The sequence below is a fragment of the Aotus nancymaae genome, unplaced genomic scaffold, assembly GCF_030222135.1.
Source record: "Aotus nancymaae isolate 86718 unplaced genomic scaffold, 86718_ANA_hifiasm-v0.15.2.pri h1tg000003l, whole genome shotgun sequence".
Classification (NCBI taxonomy): domain Eukaryota; kingdom Metazoa; phylum Chordata; class Mammalia; order Primates; family Aotidae; genus Aotus; species Aotus nancymaae.
The window spans coordinates 15,667,611-15,689,603 of NW_026988414.1; the positions used below are offsets into that span (position 1 = coordinate 15,667,611).

The 21,993-nt window shown below is 42.4% G+C and overlaps 1 protein-coding gene across 1 annotated transcript in view; it reads right to left on the reverse strand.

Moving 5' to 3' along the window:
- Positions 1 to 21,993, reverse strand: part of PAPPA (pappalysin 1) — a 224,488-nt gene that overhangs the window by 87,159 nt on the left and 115,336 nt on the right. Inside the window, exon 9 of the mRNA XM_012472748.2 lies at positions 14,575 to 14,768. Coding sequence (XP_012328171.2) covers positions 14,575 to 14,768 — 194 coding nt within the window. The remainder of the gene's footprint in view (positions 1 to 14,574; positions 14,769 to 21,993) is intronic.

Sequence of the window (21,993 nt, forward strand, 5' to 3'; positions counted from 1 at the left end):
GTACAAGTCACATTACCTGCAGGGAACCCCACTAGACGCCAAGATGTTCAGCAGAGTGCTTTGTCTCTGCGTCCTGCTCACTACAGACCTTAGGGTCCTCCCATCCCTTCCTATAGCCTCAATAGGAAGGGCTGGGAATCACTGCATGATTTGCTCTCTTCTTTTTGCTTTTGAAGAGGAGGTAGTACAATTGTCTAGGTTCCTCAAGCTTGATTTTTCCTAGGAAGAGGATCCAAAGGATGGAATGCAGTGATGTATGCAAGGAACAGGGGGACAGCAGTCACTTATCTTTTTAAGAGCATCCTGCAGACCTTTCAATTCAAACAAGAACTCCCATTTTTAAAGACAAAAAGTGGCATTTCTCCTGGCCTGGCCCTCCAGATTTCAGAGGTGGAAACGGTGACTGTGATATACAAAGCGGGGAGCTTTGTCCACCACAAGTGCAACGGACACTGTTGACCTATGTGTCCGCCATTCCATCAGCAGAGTTCTCTGAGGAACAAGGACCTTCCAGAGTGATGCTGTCCCCTAGGGGCGGCCTTGGCCAGGGCAACACACATCTGCACAAAAGCAGGGTGTTGAAGCAGCTGTTCTGAGATGCTATGCCTGGGAATCTGGGATCCACAATGTGAACTTCTCAACAACCCCTGCACCTGCCACTTGCCTGAATCTTCCACTGAGCACCAGAAGACACATACATTTTAAATCAAAGGAATGTGAGTTGGAATTTCAGCTTCTGTCATTCACTGAAAACATGGCCTTGAACCCTTCTTAAAATCGAATGTCTTTCACTGCAGAATGAGATGATGGTACCTATGTTAGGGGATCACGAGGATTAAAAGAGCTCTTGCATATGCAAATATTTAGATACACCCTACACACTAAAAGTACAAAATTGGCATTTTCCTCCTTCACCACTTGCTTCTTCTTTCTTTCTGGCTGTAGGGGGACGTCGTTCTGGGTTCAAATTCTAGACTTCCCTGTTCTACCACTGGGCCACCTGTAGAACTTGGGTAAGTGACCTAACCTTTGTGAGTCTTAATTTACTCCTCTCTAAATCAGTGAAAATTACAGTAGTTACCTCATAGAATGTTTAACAGGTTTAAATGTACAAAGTATAATCACCCTGATAGCCAAGCCATTTGGCTACTCATTATTATCTACTCATCATTATCAATTTCTGTGATTACTATTATGATTATTACTGACATTTGCTATTATTGCATAGTCTTTCCTTTTCCTCTCTTACTTCTGTATTCCTTCATCCCTTTTATCTCCACCTCTTCTTCCTCCCTTCTTTCTTCCTCTTACTCCTTCACAACCTCCTGTGCTGGGCCTTGTATTGGGAGATCTCTCTGAAGGTGAACCACATTCTCAAGCCAGAAAAGAAGCCCGTTAGGTTTCCATCCGTCTCTGTAGGAAGCCAATCACAGGAAAATTGCTTAGACCCCAATCTTTCCTGCAATAACAAGAGGCAAGGGGTAGAGCTTCTATCTTGGGGCTCAGCCTCCAGAAGCTGTTTCCTACTTTTTGCCCAAAGCTGTTAGCGGAGCAACAACAACAACAAAAAAGACGTATTTATCAGTATTTGTCATGAAACTCTATATGCCAGGCCCTGTTCTTGATGCTGGAACACACGGCAGTAAGCACACCAAAACAGTTACGGAAAAACCCTTCTCATTGTGCAGTGAACATTCCGGGAGTGAGGATGGATTATGGAGGCACAGAGCAGCAGAAAGAACATGAGATTTGGGTTCAGGATGGGTTTCCGGTTCAGGATGTGAATTTCCTCCCCCAATTCACACAGTAGCGCTTATCTCCTTTGTAATGTGAAGGGATGAACCAGGGGATTTCAGAAGGCCCTGCCTGCTTTGATCACTTACGGTACCAGCAGGAGGCTGTAACCTGGAAACATGAGGGAATCACTTGTAGACACTGATTTATATGTTTAATAATTGTATATTTAATCCAATCATAAAGGATACTGTTCCCAGAAGTTTGATAAATTCCCAACATCACTTAATACCTTCATCAACATTTTCTGAGTGTTATCCACACAGCAGACCCTGTGCTGGGCACGGGAAATACCTAAAGGCATAAGATGAGGGCCAAATCCTTAGCTGCTCACTGGTCATTTGGTATGAGGAGCTGTAGACACAAGCAATGCACACTGAAAGTCAGCTTGTGCTCAGGCCTGTCTGATAATTCCAGAAGTATTCTGTACATAGAAGAGGAAGGCTGCTCATAGGTTGAGGTTGTCAGGAGAGGGATATGTAAGAGGAGCCACTTGAGCTGAACCCTGTAGGATAGTTAGGCCCTAAAAAGGTAGAGGAGCAAATGATGGTATTTCCAGTCAGGAGAAAAGGAAACCCCAAGACATACCTGGAAATGGCAATTGGCCCATACTGCCTGGGATGTGCCCCTTAGGCTGTGGGCTGTAAAGCAAAGGTAGAGATTGTGCACAGACTTGCCTGCTAAGGCTTTTGGATTTTATAGGCCATGGGGAAGAAAATAGAAAGCTTCACAGGTGAGAAATCACTGAAACCAATATTTCTTGTGAATTACAGAGAATATGCTCCAAAAGCAAAAGTCCTCCAGTAAGAATTTATGCAGACTTAAAAGATTTAAGACATTGAATTACAAAAAGATGAGTATGTCATATCTCACTCTGGGAAAGAGAACTGTCACTTAAAAAATTCCTGGAGAGGCTAGGCACGGTGCCTCATGCCTGTAATCCCAGCACTTTGGGAGGCCAACATGGGTGGATCACGAGGTCAGGAGATCGAGACCATCCTGACCAACATGGTGAAACCCCGTCTCTACTAAAAATACAAAAATTAGCTGGGTGTGGTGGCGCGTGCCTATAATCCCTGCTACTCAGGAGGCTGAGGCAGTAGAATTGCTTGAACCTAGGAGGCGGAGATTGCAGTGAGCCAGCCTGGTGACAGAGTGAGACTGAAAGAAACAGAAAGAAAGAAAGAAAGAGAGAGAGAGAAAGAAAGAAAGAAAGAAAGAAAGAAAGAAAGAAAGAAAGAAAGAAAGAAAGAAAGAAAGAAAGAAAAGAGAGAAAGAAAGAGAAAGAAGGAAAGAAAGAGAGAGGAGGCAGGGAGGGAGGGAAGGAGAGAGGGAAGGAGGGAAGGAAGGAAGATAAATAAACCTCTGGAGAGATGCCATTGTGATATGGTGTAGTGAAAAATACATGGGCTTTGGTGCCAGAAAGAACTGGATATACTCCTGTTCTGGAATTTAGAGTAAGGGCCCTTTGTAAACATTTGCTTCCCTGTCTGTGAAATGGACACACAGCTCCAACCATACAGGTTGGTTATAAAGATTTGATGCAATGACGGGAACTGAATTAATTTAGGTGGTACTTAGGCTATTCCAAGCACCGTCCTAAGTGCTTTAAGTGCTCTATCCCATGAAATTCTCATGATTTCCCCTTAATTATTTAATTTTACAGGTGAGAAGACCAGAGAGGCTAATTAATTTGCTCAAGATCTCAATGCAAGTAGTAGCCCTGCATGTGATGTACTCTAGACCTGCCCTGTCCAATAGGGGAGTCTAATGCCTACATAATAGACTATTTAGTGAATTAAAATTAAACCAATTAAGTAGTTCCTCAGTTTCATGAGCCACATTCCTAGGGCTCAATATCATAGGTGGTTAGAGGCTACTGAACAGGACATTCATATGAAGAATGTTTTCATCATCATGGAAGACTCTATTGGACAGGTAGTCCGGAGTCTGGCCTGTGAACACAGACAATTTTGCCCTCTCTGAAACATAAACTCCTGACTATAGCTCCTTGATGCACGCCAGTTTAATCTCCTCCTTCCCATTGCATTAAATTGATATTCTCTTCCTGGAACCCTTGCCACCAGTCAGCTGCACTGCAGACATGGACATCACCCAGGCAGCATCTTGCCAGGAGACAAGATCTCTTCCAAACCTGTCACTTCCTTAGGGGTCTCTCTTCCAGGAAGGAGAGAAATGCAAATATCACCTAAGTGTCCCCTTCCACCAGCTGCACACATGTGTCATGTTTGGAAAAGGATTCTGGGGTGGGCAGGAGCCCCAAAGAAAACTTTCTTGGACACATGGCACAGGGAACCTCTCAGCAGGGACATCTCTCATGGGCCTCTCTGGGCCCATTTCTCCCTAGAAAACAAACATGTACAAATGTACCCAGGATATCCTGGTGCTTGGGTCTGGCTGAAGAATTAGGCAGAGTTTAAGAAAACCATGGTTGGAGTTTCTTTAGAGGAGGCAGAAGGCCCTTCCTGGTCTCATTCTATAGGTAACATACCCAGGCTAATTTATGAAAGTAAGGATGGGGAGGAATAAGAGTAGGGAAGAGGGGGCTTGAAAGACAAAAACAAATGAACACACACACAAATAAAAACAAGATCTTGTGCACAGCCAAACTCTAACTCCCCTTGAAACCCCATCCTTTGGGGCTGGCTTGAGAAAGTTTACTTTCAGACTTAGAGAAATGAGTATGTGGTTTTAGGGACAGAATTCAATACCGCCAAAGCAGCAGTCTCAGCAAGCTTGACCGGCTATTGCTTCCTAAGTGCATTACAGCCCAGGAGAGTGAATGCTGTTTACATTTTTTACATGTTTCTTGGGTACAGAACATGAAACTAAATTACACAGCAAAGGCCATGCTGGCTAAATGCCGGTGACCCCACTTAAAGCAAAACAATAACAACAACAAAAAAAAAGAAAATGAAAGACAAGAACAGAGAAGGGTTTTAGGGAGCCTGAGCAAATGACAGGGATAAAAGAAAGGTTTGTCATCCTGACGCCAAGACTAAGAAAAGAGGAAGTGGAAAATGAAGGCAATGAGATAGGGGTAGGCCAGGATTGGAAGAAAAAGGAAGACAGAGGCAAAGGAATCTTCCTAGGTGGGCCATGGAAAGGGCTGGCAGGGTTATGTCTGGTCTCCACGGAGAATCAGCGGAAGTAGCCCCAAACCACAAAGCCTTGCTTATTCTTGGGCTTCAAGTCAAGAGTCAAGTGTCGATTGCGACATGAATACTCACTATTCAAACCAGGCTCTCACCGTTCCACGTGGCACCTTCCCTGATCAATCAATACATGTTTGTTGTATGCCTACAAATGCCAGGCTCATCCCTTCATTACTTTCCTCTCTTACACATTTTTGTTCCTTCTCCAGATTCAATTTGCTCAGGGATAACATGGTTTCGAAGGGATGTGAACTGACATGAATTGGATGCCCAGCAAGACGTAGTGACGTACTGTACACCTTATATATGTTAGCTCATTGGATCCTCATACCATCTCACAGAATGACAGCAGGATCATGTGAAGATGAGGATAATTGAGGCTCAGAAAACTGAAGTCATTTGTGAGGCATCAGACAGCTGGTTGGTACTCAAGTCAGATAGACAGTACTCAAGTCAGGTCTTTCTGGCTTTAAAGCTTATGCTTCCTCTGTGAAACAATATGGCTACACACTACAATGTATTTTTCAGCTTCCCCCAAATGCCCAAGTGGAAAGAAAAATCACTTTCTAGATAACCTGTCACTTTATTCAGGTTCGACCTTCCTCCTCAAAGGTTAACTTCTAAGGCTAACTCCATTTGTCCTTGTATCACAGCGCTTTGCCCAGCTTTGTCTTTTTTTGTTGGAAGAAGCTATTTTGGTGTCTTCCTTCCTCCATGGCACATAACTTACTGCCTGAGACCAGTGGCTGCTTTGTTCAACCCCACGTTGAAAATGATCCTTTGGACAAAGAAGATTCACAAGATTCTGTTGATTTTGAATATACATATCAGAATCATTTTATAACAGATGGGATTGAGAGGTTCAGGGAAATTGTTTAAGCAAAGTCAAGTCTTAATTAAGTGAAGTAAGACCAAGAAACTCTCAAAGTCGCTCTCTGCTTAAATTTCTATGCCCCAAAGTCTATTCTGTGAGACAAAAAAGTCCACGTTGTTCCTAATTGGATTTGTTCCTCGGTTGCCAAAACTTCACAGGCAGACAGAAGTGTTTCTTTAAAACTTTGTTGGTTGCTACCAGAAGGAAAACTGCATTTCTAGATCAACTGTCTCATCCTTGACAAACACCTGACATGGAGATGGTTTCACTCCTGTTTTACAGATGAAAAATTTGGGCGGGGCAAAGACAACTGACTTACTCAGAGTCTCACAGCTAGTAAGTGAGTGGTGGACTCTAGAACTGAAAATCAGGCTGATCTGATGCCAGATCTCATTTTTTATAAAGCTCCCGTCACTCAGAGTCTTTCAGTCCAAATCCTAGGGCCAATCAGAGTATCTAGATTTTTGTAGATTTGAACAGATATTGAAAGAGTAAATGAGCAAAGGATGAATAGAAGAGACAGCTAGGAACAGAATCTAATAGATCTCTTTGCTGGGAGCCCATAAGATTCAGTAAATTTAAAGTCTCCCACAGTCCAAGGTTTCCATGACAAGTTTTGGGGTGATTATAGTGACCAACTCAGTGGGCTCCTTTCTGAGGCAGGCTCTGATTTTTACTTTCCTGGAGGGATTTTTGGGTGCCCCACACCATGGGACAAGCTGAACTAGACCATGGTACTTTCTGTTCTGTCTCCTTAAATGACTTGCACACGTGCTCTTGAAAAATTTATTCAGAAACCACCAGGAGAAACAGATCCCTTGAGTATTTGGGAAAACTGCTTGGAATTGTCTCTGAAATTTCAGCATGTTCCCTTCGCCTTTCCTCCTTCCACCACCATTGGCAAAGGCTCTCTCATTTCACTAATGAGAAGAGACGAGTGCTTTGGTGAAGGCCATAGCAGGCAGGGCAGGCAAGGAAGGGACAGACAGCTGCTTAGAAGTGACTTCAGCACTGGGTATAAAGTACAGGATTTCTTTCTGCTCTTTGCAAATAGTACTATCCAAATCGCATTGTAGAATTGTTTATCAATGCAGAATTTCCAAGTGAGGCTGTTTTAATAGAATACCAGTAGCCTGGTATAAGAAAAGAAAATAGAAGAAAGAGTACCACGGGTGGGGAGTTTCATCTCCCTGAGACTCAGTTTCTTCATTGAGAGAGGAATATTAAGAATTCTCGGGCCGGGCGCGGTGGCTCACGCCTATAATCCCAGCACTTTGGGAGGCCAAGGCGGGTGGATCACGAGGTCAAGAGCTCGAGACTATCCTGGTCAACATGGTGAAACCCCATCTCTACTAAAAATACAACAATTAGCTGGGTATGGTGGTGTGCGACTGTAGTCCCAGCTACTCAGGAGGCTGAGGCAGGAGAATTGCCTGAACCCAGGAGGCAGAGGTTGCGGTGAGCCGAGATCGCGCCATTGCACTCCAGCCTGGGTAACAAGAGCGAAACTCCGTCTCAAAAGAAAAAAAAAAAGAATTCTCAGCTGGGTTCTTCGGAAGTCTATGTGAAATAATACAGGGGCTGGCATGTAAGAAGTGTTCAACAGTTGTCGATCTTCTTCTTGCAATGATCCAACCATGTTAACCCCCTGCTGAAAAACTCAAAAAAGCTCCCCATTGCCCTCAGGATCATGTCAAGTTCCAAGCATTGGAATGATTTTCCTAACCATGTTTCCTAGCTCATCTCTCTTGACTTCCCCTTCGTTTCTTATTGACCATTTTTTGATATGCCCCTTGCAGCCCCCACCATGCGATTCCTTCCTCCCCTCTCCTGTCCTCCAGCTTATCCTTTTAGGTGAAGCTCAGCAATCACTTCTCCCTTACCTCTTCTGGATCCACCTCTATGAGCACGTCCTACACTGCATCATAAGTACACGTGGAAAGATTTCTTATCCTTGTACCGTAGAATGCCCTAGTGGGTATCTAGTCCCTTGTTCTGGAGACAAGGATGAAGAAGACACAGATAATGGCTTCTCCTCTCCTGCTTCAGACTTGGCAGCCATCAGAAAATATGAACATCTGGCCAGGCACGGTGGCTAATGCCTGTAATCCCAGGAATTTGGAAGGCCAAGGAGGACGGATCACTTGAGGTTAGAAGTTTGAGACCAGCCTAACCAACATGGTAAAACCCCATTTCTACTAAAAATATAAAAACTAGCTGGGAGTGGTGGCATATGCTTGTAATGCCAACACTTGGGAGGCTGAGGCAGAAGGATCACTTGAACCCAGGAGGTGGAGGCTGCAGTGAGCTAAGATTGTGCCACTGCACTCTAGCCTGAATGACAGAGTGAGACTTTGCCTCAAAAGAAAGAAAATGTGCACATCTTAAGATTCTCTTTCACTAACATTTTAAGGTTTCCTATGTATAGCACATGGCTTGTGACAAAACTGTAAATTAAGCAAAATTTCTTCTTCCTATTTGTGGATTTATTATTTTTTTCTCCCCATGCCCCTGCTATAATTAGGCAGACATTCCAAGATCACTTTCATAGGCAAGGGTTGGCAACTTAAAACACTTATGCTTCTCTCTTATTTCCATACACACATCTTAGAAAACTCTCTGGAAAGGGCAGTGGGTGAAAGAATGGATGCAAAAAGCTGGAGATCTAAACAGTGTGCAAAAATTGTAGGGCAGAATTTTGGGTATTGGAGAGAGGGAACGCCCACTTTCACGGTGTTCCTTAAATACATACCACGTATTAAAAGATGCAAAAGACACTAGCTCTTCTAGCTTGTTCTCTTGTGTCAGTCAGTGAAGCAGGCTTGAGCTGCCTGGTCCTGTAGCTGTGTTTCTATTATGAACACAGTGGCCTGCATCTTGGTTCTGCCCCTTATAGGGATGAGCCTGAAGCAAGTTACTCTGCTCTCTGAGCCTTCGTGTCCTAATCTGTAAAGTGAGAAGAGTGATTCCTATTTTTGTAGTAGCTTTAGTAGGATTCAAGAAATTTGGTGGAAAGCCTGGAAGGACTTGATAAATGCTATTTTTATAAATTGTCTAGGATCTTCCAAAAGTGGGCAAAGGACTTTTCTATCCTACAAACTGGCTCTCATCCCTACTGGCTGAGTAAGCTGATAGCAGTGCGGTTTCTTCCTCAGGGAAACTCCCTCTAGATCTTAAACTCTTGGGTCTTTGGCTACTATTTCTAGTAGAAAACACCCTTCTGATGACGGGGTAAGCTTTATGAAGGCAGTAAAAGAACCAGAACTTCTTTGAAGTTTCTCAAAGTGCCTGCTGCAGTTCAGAATATGCATTTGCTGACGCAACTATGTTTAATTCAACAAAATGTTGACTGAGCTTCTGTTCTGTGTGGGTCCCTAGAGCCAGCTTTGGGGGGAATGCATAAAAGGAAACCTAACATGAATGAGACAGGGAATTAACATTTGTACTACCCATCAAGTGAACAAACCCAGCACAGAGTGTTTTCTCTGCCTCCTTCATTTCAACCAGGTAGATATTATCCACCTTAATTTCCATAAGGTACGTGTTATTCTCATTTTCTACAGGACACTAAGATTCCCAGCAGAGTAACTTACTCAAGATTTTCCATGTCAGAACAGAATTTATGAGAGCAAAGCCAGATCTGCATGATTTCTACTTCACTTCACTTCTCATCAATGCCCATGCTCTCTCTCTCTCTCACATTTCTCAATGAGGGACTCAAATATATTTCTGTTTGATCAAGTGAATAAATAAATTAATACATAAATTGTCATATCACAAGACTTACTATGGTTTGTATTTTATTTTATTTATTTTATTTTTGTGAGATGAAGTCTCCCTTTTGTTGCTCAGGCTAGAGTGCAATGGTATGACCTCAGCTCAATGCAACCTCCATCTCCCAGGTTCAAAGGATTCTCCAACCTCAGCCTCCCAAGTAGCTGGAATTATAGGCGCCTGCCACCATGCCTGGTTAAATTTTGTATTTTTAGAAGAGATGGGGTTTCACCATGTTGGCCAGGCTGGCCTTGAACTCCTGACCTCAGGTGATCCACCCGCCTCAGTCTCCCAAAGTGCTGGGATTTCAGGCATGAGCCACCGTGCCCGGCCTGGTTTGTATTTTAGAAGAGGCATGAAGTATTATGGATGGGCTAAGGAGTAATAATAGCAACTCGAAATGAAGTGACAAAGGACTAATACACCCAATTGTGTGTTCATGGGACATAAAGCTAAAAGAATCAATTACAAAGAAAAGAGGAATACCTAGGTCTCACCTGACTTCTAGTTCAGGAATCTTCTGTTCAGTCAGCAGCCCAGCCAGAACGCCTTATGATGGGGAACTTCTTATATCACAATGCACTCCATCGCACTGTGGCTATTTCTCATCCTTTGAAAGGTTTTCTTTACTTTGGCCCTCAAACTATTGCCCTGGAAATGCTTAGTCTAAGTTTTACCCTCCAAGGATTAACCACATAAATTTGTTGGTTGACTGAAGGTTTGTAATCCATTAGGATTCCAGATAGTCTTAGTATTTCCATTTCCTCCTCAGGCCTCTGCAAAGGAGGGAGGTGTCTCTTTGGATAGGAGGAAACAGACTGGTAAAAATGCTGGAGGTGGGTGCAAAAGGAAGGAATATCAACATCTCATTTTGGCAGCCTTTTGTGTAAAGCATTAGAGAAATGTGAAACATGGAGACAAAATAAGAACAATACGAGATCTTTGCAAGTACTTAACCCAAACCAGGTTTTGAGGTTCCCAGAAGAGATATAACTTGATTTTTTTTGGTTAATTTCCATTTTTTGTGTGTGTCTCAGGAAATTCTTGATTCCAGCTGGGCCAGGAAGGTGCATGGCCAAAATATCCAAAGAATGTCTCTTATTATAGGATGTTCAACCCAATTTGCACAACCAGGAAGTTTTGATACTTTTGATAAGGTTTGGATACGAGACTTAACATTCAGGGTTCGCTTTGGCCTAACCAAATTTGGGAATCTTTTTTGAAAAGAATGAACGAGAAAGACCGGAAACTGTTAGATGCAGCAGGCTTTTACAACATCAAAACTGAGGTTTTAATTAACATTCTCGAGCCATATAGTGCAATGCATGTTGTTTCTTTGCAATAGTCATGGAGATCCTGCAGACTTATTGTGATAAGAATGTGCCTTTCATAGAATTCTCACTCCTAAGTCTTGTACAGTGACTAGGTCAGAGGCTGGGTATTTCAGTTCTTTGGTTTCTTCCACAGGCTCTAGCACAGAACTAGGCACATGATCCCAATAAACATTCGTATTTATCATTTTTATTGCATCAGGAAAGACAGAAAGTGGGATCAAACTGAATTATCCATCTTAATTTCCACAAGGTAGATGTTACTCTTATTTTCTATAAGACACTAAGATTCCCAGAGGAGTAACTTACTCAAGGTTTGAGTAAGGAGGAATTACATAGAGGAAATGGGAATGACTTGGTTATTTCATCATTCCCTAAGTTCATGGAGTGTCCTAGGGAACTCCAGGGTGTCATGGAATAGGGCCACCTTGTCAGAGAATGGGAACAGCCTGAATTTGAAGGTATGGGCAGTGACTATAAGTTTGCTCAAGGAGAATACAAGTACCGCATGAAGTCTGCACAGCGACACTCCACACTGAGATCTATTCATCTAGGAGTCTTTCTGCTTGCTTTGCAGTGAAGATTTCCGGGAATCCAGCTACTTCCAACTTTTGAATGTGACCTCATATTCCCAAGGGCTCACTGTCATTCATCTTCTATGAGATTCTTCTAATCCTAGATTCTTCCCTTATGGGCTATGTAACTTATAAGGAAGCCACTGTGTTCCCAAGTTTCTCCAAGGCAGACAACAAATCCTACCTTGAAGAATGACAAGAGGATTGGCTATAATGTGCATACATGTGTCCAGTGACTGTGGACCTTGATAACTACTATTTCCTTCCTGCTATTCTCTTCTATCTGCTTTGGTACTCCCATGCTTCTACAGGGCCTTTTCATGTGTAGATTTGTGTGTGTATGTTTGTGTGTGTGGGGGGGGTGTTAAGTGTGAGAGAGAGAGACAGAGAGAAAGAGAGACACAGACAGAGAGAGAGACAGAAAAGAAGGAGAGAGAGAAGAAAGACAGTATGAGCATCTGGGGGGAAAGTGAGACGCACATGATACGATTCCCATCTTATTTCTAAACCCAACTTCTAAGAGCCTCCCAGCTCCTCCTCTCAAGCTATCAACATCTTCACTGGAAGCCCTGACAGGGTGAAAATTAACTACCAGTCTCTTCTAATCACTGTACAAGGTAATGAAGGGCACAGTTATACTTCCTCCTCATTCTCTGTTGTTAGAAGGGAGGTATGTTTGCGCTTCTGGAATAGCCTTTACCTCTCATTATGCAGGCTCTGTGTGTGTGTGTGTGTGTGTGTGCGCGCGTGTCTGAGACTGTGCCCATGTACATGTGTATGCGTGTGCATGTGCCCCTGTGTGTGGTGGTGGTGGCGGTGGTGGTGGTATGTATGTGTTTCTGTGTGAGACTGTGTGCCCATGTACATGTGTATGCGTGTGCATGTGCCTCTGTGTGTGGTGGTGGTGGTGGTGTGTGTGTGTGTGTGTGTGAGAATGACTTCTAGATACTTGTTTTCAGATGAGGAATTCAGGAGACTTTTGTTCTGCTGCCCTCTGCCTGGCCCTGCACCCAGCCTGCACATATATTCCCTCCCCTGACCCTGTATTCTCTGACGAGCTGATCTCATTATGGCAAATTTAGTTACAGCTGAAATCTCCTTGTAACAAAGATTATGTCCAAGCCCAGAGTAATGGAACCTAGTCAATTTCATTAAAATAAAATTGGTTACAATGAATAATTCAATAGGATGATTTTGTTTCCTCATCTCCTCTTTGTAGATCGAAAAGCTAGTATTTATAATGATTTTTTAAATTGGATTTTTGTTTAGGAAGAGATTATCACCATAATTCCCGACAGCCCCTCCTTACAAGATTGGAATAATTGCCCCATGAAGCCTCTTTTCAAATGCTAAGACTGAAAAATTCTTTCTCTCCTTTTCTCACATTAGTCGCAATAACCTTTGGGTGATTTTTAAGCACAGCTGCTACCTCAACTCTTGCTCATGGGAGGTTCCGAGTGTGTTAATAATTCTCTTGTTTGAAGGTTGTTTTTAAAACATTTCTAAGAACTGGTTGCAAGTGTTGAATTTGGAATTCCTGGTTCTCTTGCTGGCCCCAGCCCTGTTGTTTCTGAAGCAGAACATTCTATGTGATAGAGAGGTGATACTTGAGTGTTGTCTCTCAGTGCTGTTCATTTGCATGTGGGAATGGGGAGTGTGTGTGTGTGTGTGTGTGTGTGTGTGTGCATGTGTATCTACAGCCAATAAAACATACATTTGCTGGGCACCTATCTAGATCCTGTGCTTGAAGATGAGGGGACAAAGAATAAAACTGAAACTTTTTCTCAAAGAACCAGCAGCCTAATGGGGGAGCCAGACACACAAATAGATACTTAAGAGTTCAGTATGATAAAGGCAACCACACAGATGATTCCAGCAAGTACAGAGGCGGCACAGGGGGAGGATAAACCCTAGCCATTCATCTCTCCATGCGCTTATTCATTCATTCATTCATTCAGCAGGCTGGCACTATGCATGTTAAGCATCAGAAAATGCCATGTTACCATTTGCTTCCACTCTCCTGAGGGCATTCAAAAATAAATGCAAATGAACAAAGGCTTTAGTAATGTAAACACAAACAAAAAGTGAATGAAGAAATAATCAAATACAGGCAACAGCTAAAAACGAAGTGATCATACTCTGTACCTCGCCCATTACTCTTCACTGGACCCCAAAGGAAGGTCATATCTTTCTTTCATCTAGAAGCCAGGCCTACCCCACTGAACCTAAATCAAGAAAGCAATATTAGAAAGGAATGTCTGAGAATAGCAGCTCATCTGCAAGGCCAGGAGGCAGGTTGGTCTCTGCAAGGCCACTAGGCCAGGCAGCCAGAAGCACTGAGTCATGTCTCTGGGAAATGTGAGTCTTAGGGAAGGCAGGTGCTTCCTCGACAAAGTAATTGGAAAGGGGGCTCTCGGGACAGCATGGCCATTTCTAGAATCATACAAGCACTGGTGGCCCCAAAACTCTCACTCCCTGGACCAAGCTGTCAGTCCCCTGGGGAAGAACTGTGGCGCATAAATAGTGCATTAGGGAACTGAGGCATGAGTCACAGCTTTATAGAATTGGGAAGGTCCTTGGAGATCAACAAGCTCAACTACTATTTATTTTAAGGATGAGGGAGAAAAATAGGGCCCAGAGAGGTGAGGAAAGTAGTCTAAGGCCACAGAGCAAATTACTGTATAATTACTGTCAGTTCAGGGAGTGCACAGCTTGGCGCTCACTAAAAAGTGGGACTTCCAATATAAATTCATTCTTACCTTACTGAAGTCCATGATATATACAAAATGGAGTTCTTTCTCCAAATATTAGTTATAACAGGCAAGGAAACAGGAGGACAGTCATTATCCCATCATACAATGTTCTCTGCCCTAACAATTCCAGATCTAATCCTTTACAAATAGTATTCATGAAGCTCTAACAGTACATTTAATAAAGATATGCTCAAGTGGCCACATCCAATGACACTGCCTTGGAGGTGAGTAGCATTGCGTGGCATAATGGAGATTCTGAACGTCTGCAGGAAACATCGCACATTGTTAGGCTCTTACCTGGGAGGTGGCTGGCTGTCCAATGATGACCCAGCCTGGGCATTGCTGGTCTTGATGAGATACTGAAGCATTGGATGCCCATTGATCCAGGAATCCCTGGGGTGTGTAGACACCACAGTCCTTAATGCTGGTTTTTTGTTCGAATTCCTCACATACCCCATCACCATCATGGAAATAGCACCGGCTGGGTTCATCTGCAGGTATAGATGAAGAAAGAGAGTGAATAAATAAATATTTGTTCGTTGGCCTCAGCAATCAGCAGCAGCTGTGGAATCAGACCACCAACACCACTGGCACTGTCAAGCCCATCATCATTAGTCATGATGGACTATTACTCAGTCTTTAAAAAAAAGAGGGAAATTCTGTCATCTGCCAACAACATGGATGAACCGGAGGGTCACCATGCTAAGGGAAATAATCCAGTCACAGAAGAGCAAATACTGCATGATTCCATTTACAGGTGGCATCTAAAGTAGGGAAGCTCATAGAAGTAGAAAGTACAATGATGGTTGCCAGGATCTTCGGGGAGGAGGAAATGGAGAGTTGCTTTCCAGAGAGTATGTGGTTTCAATTGTGCAACGTGAAAAAGTTACAGGATTCTGCTGTAAAACAGTGTGTTTATAGTTAATGATATTGTACTATACACTTAAAATATGTAAAGAAGGTAAACCTCATGTTGAGTGTCTCTGCTGTAATAACAAGTTGACAAACACTTTCACCTTCATTACTCTAAACAATCCTCACAAAAACTTTGTGAGAAAGGCCAGGCACAGTGGCTCACACCTGTAATCTCAGCACTTTGGGAGGCCAAGGCGGGTGGATCACCTGAGATCAGGAGTTCGAGACGAGCCTGGCCAATATGATGAAACCCCGTCTCTACTAAAAATACAAAAAAATTTAGCTGGGTGTGGTGGCAGGCACCTGTAATTCCAGCTGCTCGGGAGGCTGAGGCAAGAGAATCGCTTGAACCCGGGAGTTGGAGGTTGCAGTGAGCCAAGATTGGGCCAGTGCACTCCAGCCTGGGGGACAGAATGGGACCCTGTCTCAAAACAAAACAAAATGAAAAAATGTTTGTGAGGAAGATATTATTCTTCCAGATGAGGAAACTGAGATTCCAGCAATAACTTGCCCAGGTCACACAGTGTGTTAATAGGTGATCTGGTTCTCCAAATTAGGCGTTCACTTTCCAAGTTCTGAGTGCATCATTTGACACAACAGAACTTCATGGATGCAAACTGGGAGCTATTTAACTCCAAAGAAGATTTCAGTTTTGCATTAAAGCATGAACTGATTTTTAAGGAACACTGACTTCACTCCCAGCTCCAAAACCAAATTGCTCTGTTACTTTGAACAACTCTCCTTGCCTCTCTGGGCTCAACCATCAGAGCAGAGAAAGAGGTTACACTATTGAGACCCCAAGAACCCTTCCTGTCTAATGCTACAGGCTTCTAAGGGCTTGTCAGATACCCTAGGAGTTTTAGTTAAAGACCAAGTGAATTCTCAAGCTCCCATGTCATCTAAACCACAGCAAGCGTTTCTGTTTGGAATGATTTAAAGCTGCAGCTGGCTGCAATGATTCTCACTTAGCTGCAAGGACAAGGATAACAGAAGCACAAAGCTAGCAGTAGGATGCCTTCTAAGTAGGTATGACCTATGCATGTTTCTTGATATTTCAACACAGAACAATACAAGGAAAAACCTCAATGTGGCCATCCAAAAGAGATCACCTTGTCCACCTTTTTACTAATTCTAGCATCAGCTCTTCTGTGCTATTTTCCCAACTTTTCTAGGCAAAGCTAAATACCACCTCCTGTGTGGGTGCCTATTTTATAAAGATTTCTATCTTAACACTTACCACACTGTGCTGCTATTAAGTCTACATGTTGCAGCACTTCTGAAAGATTTTGAGCTCCTTGAAATATAGTTGCTAGTCAGTGTCTTAGAGTTACTATATAATTTATCATCCAAACTACAGCACTTTTAAAATGAAGTGGTGCTATTAAAAATTATGTCCAGGCAAAAGGAACATATCCTGGGAAAATCTGAATCTCTCAGGCAAATCAGGATGTATGGTCACCCTAAGGCTTCTGCTTTATTTAGAACATTCTTTCACAAAATAATGGAGTGGAGCTCTGGAGAGGGCACTGGATTCAGGGCCAAAGACCAGGGTTTGCTTTCTATCCCTTACATTAGCTATGTAACTTTGCACAACTGGCTTTACTTATTCTTGGCCTCTGTCCCCTGTCCCCAATCTGTAATGTAGAAATTACAGTCTCAGCCAGGATAACCTCTCAGGATAACCATAGAACTCTAATAGAAAATGAACATAAATGTGCTTTTTACATCCCAAAATAATCATTGAGAGAAAAAAAAAATACTCTTAAGGGGTCGATTTGCTTCTAAGTGGAGGAATTAAATCAGCTTGTGAAATCAGTGCTCACTTGAAATACTTTCAAGCAACTTTCTTTCCCCTAGTGAGAATGAACCCCAGTCAAGGAGAAACAAGACAGATTTCTATGATGCTGTCTGAAAAAAGGAGTCATTGAATTCAGGGGCAGCAGAATGCTGAACTTCTTCCAAGCTCCAGGATCCCTTGTTTATTTGTGCCAACACTTTACCTAGCGAAACACTACCAAAAAAGCCAGAATAGGGCTGGGCACAGTGGCTCATGCCTGTAATCCCAGAACTTTGGAAAGAGCCAAGGCAGGCAGATTGTTTGAGCTCAGGAGTTCAAGACGAGCCTGAGCAACATGGTAAGACCTTGTCTCTCCAAAACATACAAACGTTAGCTGGGCATGGTAGTGTGCACCTGTAGTCCCAGCTACTCAGGAGGCTGAGGTGGGAGGATCGATTGAGCCTGGGAGGTCAGGGCTGCGGTGAGCAGTGATCACACCACTGCACTCCAGCCTGGGTGACAGAGCAAGACCCTGTCTCAAAGAAAAAAAAAAAAAAAGAAAGAAAGAAACAGAAAGGAAAAAGAAAGAAAGAAAAAACAAGCAAAAGAAACAGAATAAATCAATTTATTATAAGTCAATTATTTAAGAATGGGTGTAAGTCAGCTGAGAATGCCAGTGACCAAGAGCATTCATGGCAGTTCAACCATAGAAAGAACACAGGCTCAGCACTTCTCAGTAGCTCCAACCTCTTGTTGAATGTGGCCAATCTGCATAGCATATAACCTAGGCCCAATCGAAGACTGACCACCATAAACCCAGAGTTTACTCTTCAGAAACCCAATACGGACAATTGAAAAGAGCAAGAGTTTGACATCAGGCAAAAGAAGGTACAAATCTGAATTCTGCTTCCTGTAAGCACTACAAAGAGGACATAAATAAAATAACCTAACCCCTCTGAACTTCATTTTCCTCACTGAAGAAAAAAAATGGAGGTAATGATATTTACCCAGTGTTGTTGCAATGATTTCAGATGATGGTGGGTACAATGCTGGCCCCTTCATACTTTTTATCTGATGGAAAACTGTGAGCTCAAGGAGGAAGGCATCTGCTTCCAGGTCACAGAGAGAGGTGGTAGCAGAGCAAGAAGTAGAAGACTGGCCTTTTTGCATCTAGCAGAGAAATATTCCCCCTACATGCCATGGCTACAGAACAAGAAGAACCACCTCTTGGAAATAAGAACATAGGGGTGCCTGACTCTAGGTATGACTTTCTTCTCCTCCAATATGAAGAAAAATAGGGTAAGATTATGTTCTCTATAAGGGTAAGATCTATTCTCCAAAATGACTTAATTAATTTCCTTAGCAGAAAACCTCTCAGAATGACAGAAATTGGGCTAGATTTTAGTTCTTCTGAAGGCTAATTTCTTCCCGATTGTGTTTAAGACCACAATAAATTTGTCTGCCAGAAATCAGCAGAACCTGAGAATGGAGGAAAGGTAGAAATAGAAATAGGTAGGTAAACAGGTATGTAGGTAGGTCGATAAGTAGATAAATGATACATAGATAGATAGGTAGAGGAAGGGTTAAAAGACAGAAAAAAGACGGAGTTAAAAAGAAAACAAGGGAGAGAGAGAGAGAGAAGATGCAGTTTCTTCTCCAAGATTCTGCTGACAAAGCTATTGTGAGTCCCTTTTTAAAATAACATCCTTGGACACAGCTCTTCAGTTTCTGTTGCTACTAGTGTCCCGAGGGCCCTTCGGCTACATCTGCCAGCTCGTGTCTGGGGAATTCTCTCTCCCTCTCTACTCCCTCTGCCCCCAGCACAGAAGAGAACAGAGTGAGGAATGGAATACAAATGTGCAGCCAGAAAAAACAAAGACAGCAACAACAAACAACTAAAACAAACTGGTCTTCTTGTTTTCGTTACATCAATTTGTTTGGTGCTCCTTAAATACTTTATGCTAGATGCTGAGCAGGTTGTAGTGAAAAGAGTCTGAAGTCACTATCAAGGTCAAATAACTTCCATGTGGTAGCTGGGTGCCATTGATAATAATACATTTCATTGGGAGGGGTACTTTGAAAATTATACACAGACATACACATGCATGTGCACACACACACAATTTTATACACATACACATCCTGAAAACATAATAGACTTTCAATAAATATCTGTTGAATGAATGAATGAATGAATGACCAAAATCTGGCAACCCTGATGTTTATATACTTTCATCCAAATATAGTCTCAACTCTGCACCCTTTGACTATTTTCTTTAGACTACGTCTTAGGGAGAAGGAAATGGAGCTGTAAGCCAAGTGGTGACTAGCTTATAGTGGGATTGCACTGGGCATTCTGATTTCTCCATTCTACACCATCTTCCCCTCACATCAGGGAATTCCTCATTTCAGATCCATTCCCTTTCATGTGGTAACACTTTTAGAAATCTGCTCTATCCAGATAGGAGACTTGACGTGGGTGGGGTGCCATTAGCAAAGTCTTTCTTCCCCAGTTGAGCTTTCACATGCCAGAAGCTTTCTTTTCCTTTTGGAAGAAATGAGCTCAGCTTCAAGAGCCTGAGGCAAATGGATTTTCTGTAAGTGGAGAGACATAGTTGATGCTGCCACAAAATGACTTATTTTCATTTGTCTGGAGCATTAAGGTGAAATGTTATGCCCCTGAGTTTCTGAGGCATGTCTGCAGGACATTATTTAAGATACACAGAGATCATTATTCCCATTTGAAAGCTTGGAAGACCAAATCTTAGGAAAATGAGATTTGTTTACCTTGAAGTGTAAGTAAATCCTCAGGTTAGAGCTATTGTTAAGAGTTCTTATCCTTGAAGTCAGAAACCCTGGATTCAAGCTCCTGATCTATCTCTGATTATTGGTTAATCTTGGACACGGTATTTCACCTCCCTATGCCTCAGTTTCCCCATACACAAAATGAAAACAAAATTACATTTTAGACTTTCTCAACAAGGTTCTGAGGATGATCAAATAGCATAACAGACTGAGATGGGAAAATAATACTGGTCTTAAAGACACAGGGTCTATTTTTAACAACGGTGATAATGAAGTTGGAGTTAGAGAAGTCTTCTTAATTAGAGATTCTACTTTTCTCTACCCAGCCCTAGACCCTAAGGTATCTTGAGGGATAGAAATGATCAAACAGGATGCAAGAGCTATTTTTAGTATAAATGTCAAGGAAGCAACTAAACAAAAGAAAAAAGTAGTCGGCCGGGCGCAGTGGCTCAAACCTGTAATCCCAGCACTTTGGGAGGCCGAGGCGGGTGGATCACGAGGTCAAGAGATCGAGACCATCCTGGTCAACATGGTGAAACCCCGTCTCTACTAATACAAAAAAAAAAAAATTAGCTGGGCAGGGTGGCGCATGCCTGTAATCCCAGCTACTCAGGAGGCTGAGGCAGGAGAATTGCCTGCCTCAGGAGGCGGAGGTTGCGGTGAGCTGAGATCACGCCATTGATTGCACTCCAGCTTCGGTAAAAAGAGCGAAACTCCGTCTCAAAAAAAAAAAAAAAAAAAAAAAAAAAAAAGAAAAAAGAAAAAAGTAACAGCCTAAAGAAAAGAATATATTGACTTATATTGGAATGATTTCAACACAACTGGTGGACAATAATTAACTTAGCTGGATTAGAAACTTTGGGAATTTATGACATCACTGGAATCACTCAGGTGAATAAGTGATAGAAATAGCTAAAGAGGCTAAAGAGGTCAGAGCTGGAGAAGGGAGGAAGAAATTAAATTATTTGTGTCCTCTCAGTACAAGGTATTAGGGATAGTTTTCACAAGGAAACTTACCTTAACATTGACTCTCATCAGTTTCAAGATGTTGAACAGATAGTCATAAGTTACTGGCTATCGTGAAAACTAACTGAAGCCAATGTGTTCCTCAAACAAGGCTTGAGATAATGTGTATTCTGAAGGACAGTGAGATAATTTAAGGTGTTTTGGCTATAACTCTTCTACCTGACATAGAAATCTTAGCATGCCCTTCCTTTGATAGATCCCCACTGCTTATAAAAGATCATTTTCCTTAGCTTGGCATACATGATCATCCACAAACTGTCCTCTTCATGCACATTCCAAACCAACAATCCCATTTCATTTCTCCATGCCCTTACAAAGGTTGTTTTTCTCTGCCTGAAATGTGCTTTCCATTTTTCACTGTGCTGACTCCCACTGGTTCTTCAAGGTTCAGCTAGAGCATCTCCTTTGCAAGTCTTCTCTATTCTTCATCGCTTTTTTCCTGATTTCTACCCTAGCTGAGTGTCATTCCTGCGTTCTCACAGTAATCCACTGCACCATGCCACCTCATCAGACCCAATTTTCTTCCTTTTTTTTTATTGTACTTTAAGTTCTGGGGTACATGTACAGATCTTGCAGGATTGTTGCATAGGTGCATACACATCATGGTGGTTTGCTGTCCCCATCCCCCTGTCACCTACATCAGGCATTTCTCCAAATGTTATCCCTTCCCAACCTCCCCACCCACTGCTGTCCCTCCCCTAGCCCCCCAACCCCCCCAATTTTCAATATATAATTCTGGGAGCAAAATAGTTTGTTACCCTTAAGTAAGTCTCAATATTACTTTTGGAAATCTCTGATTTCACTTTCTATAATATCCACTGGTATTGACTCAATATAACTAGTATGAGAAGCTATTGAGGTTACTAAGCTTCCAGCCCATTGATAAGTCAAAAAGAAAACCAAACGTACACAAAACTACCTGTAGATGGGGATGGGGAGATGAGAGTTATTAGTCACTAATTTAGAGCTCAAGAAGAAAGCAAAGATTTTGAATGTGCACTCTTCTGAAATGAATCACTTCCCAAAAAGAGTGAATTTACCGTCTTTCTAAATTTCTTACGAATAAAGATAAGACAGCTTTTGAGAAATTAGCATCTATTTCTATTTCTAGCTATTAAAACAGTGCCTGGCATTATGATACTCTCGTTTAGTCCAATGATTACTATTCAAAAGGTCTTTAAAGACCAGGAAAA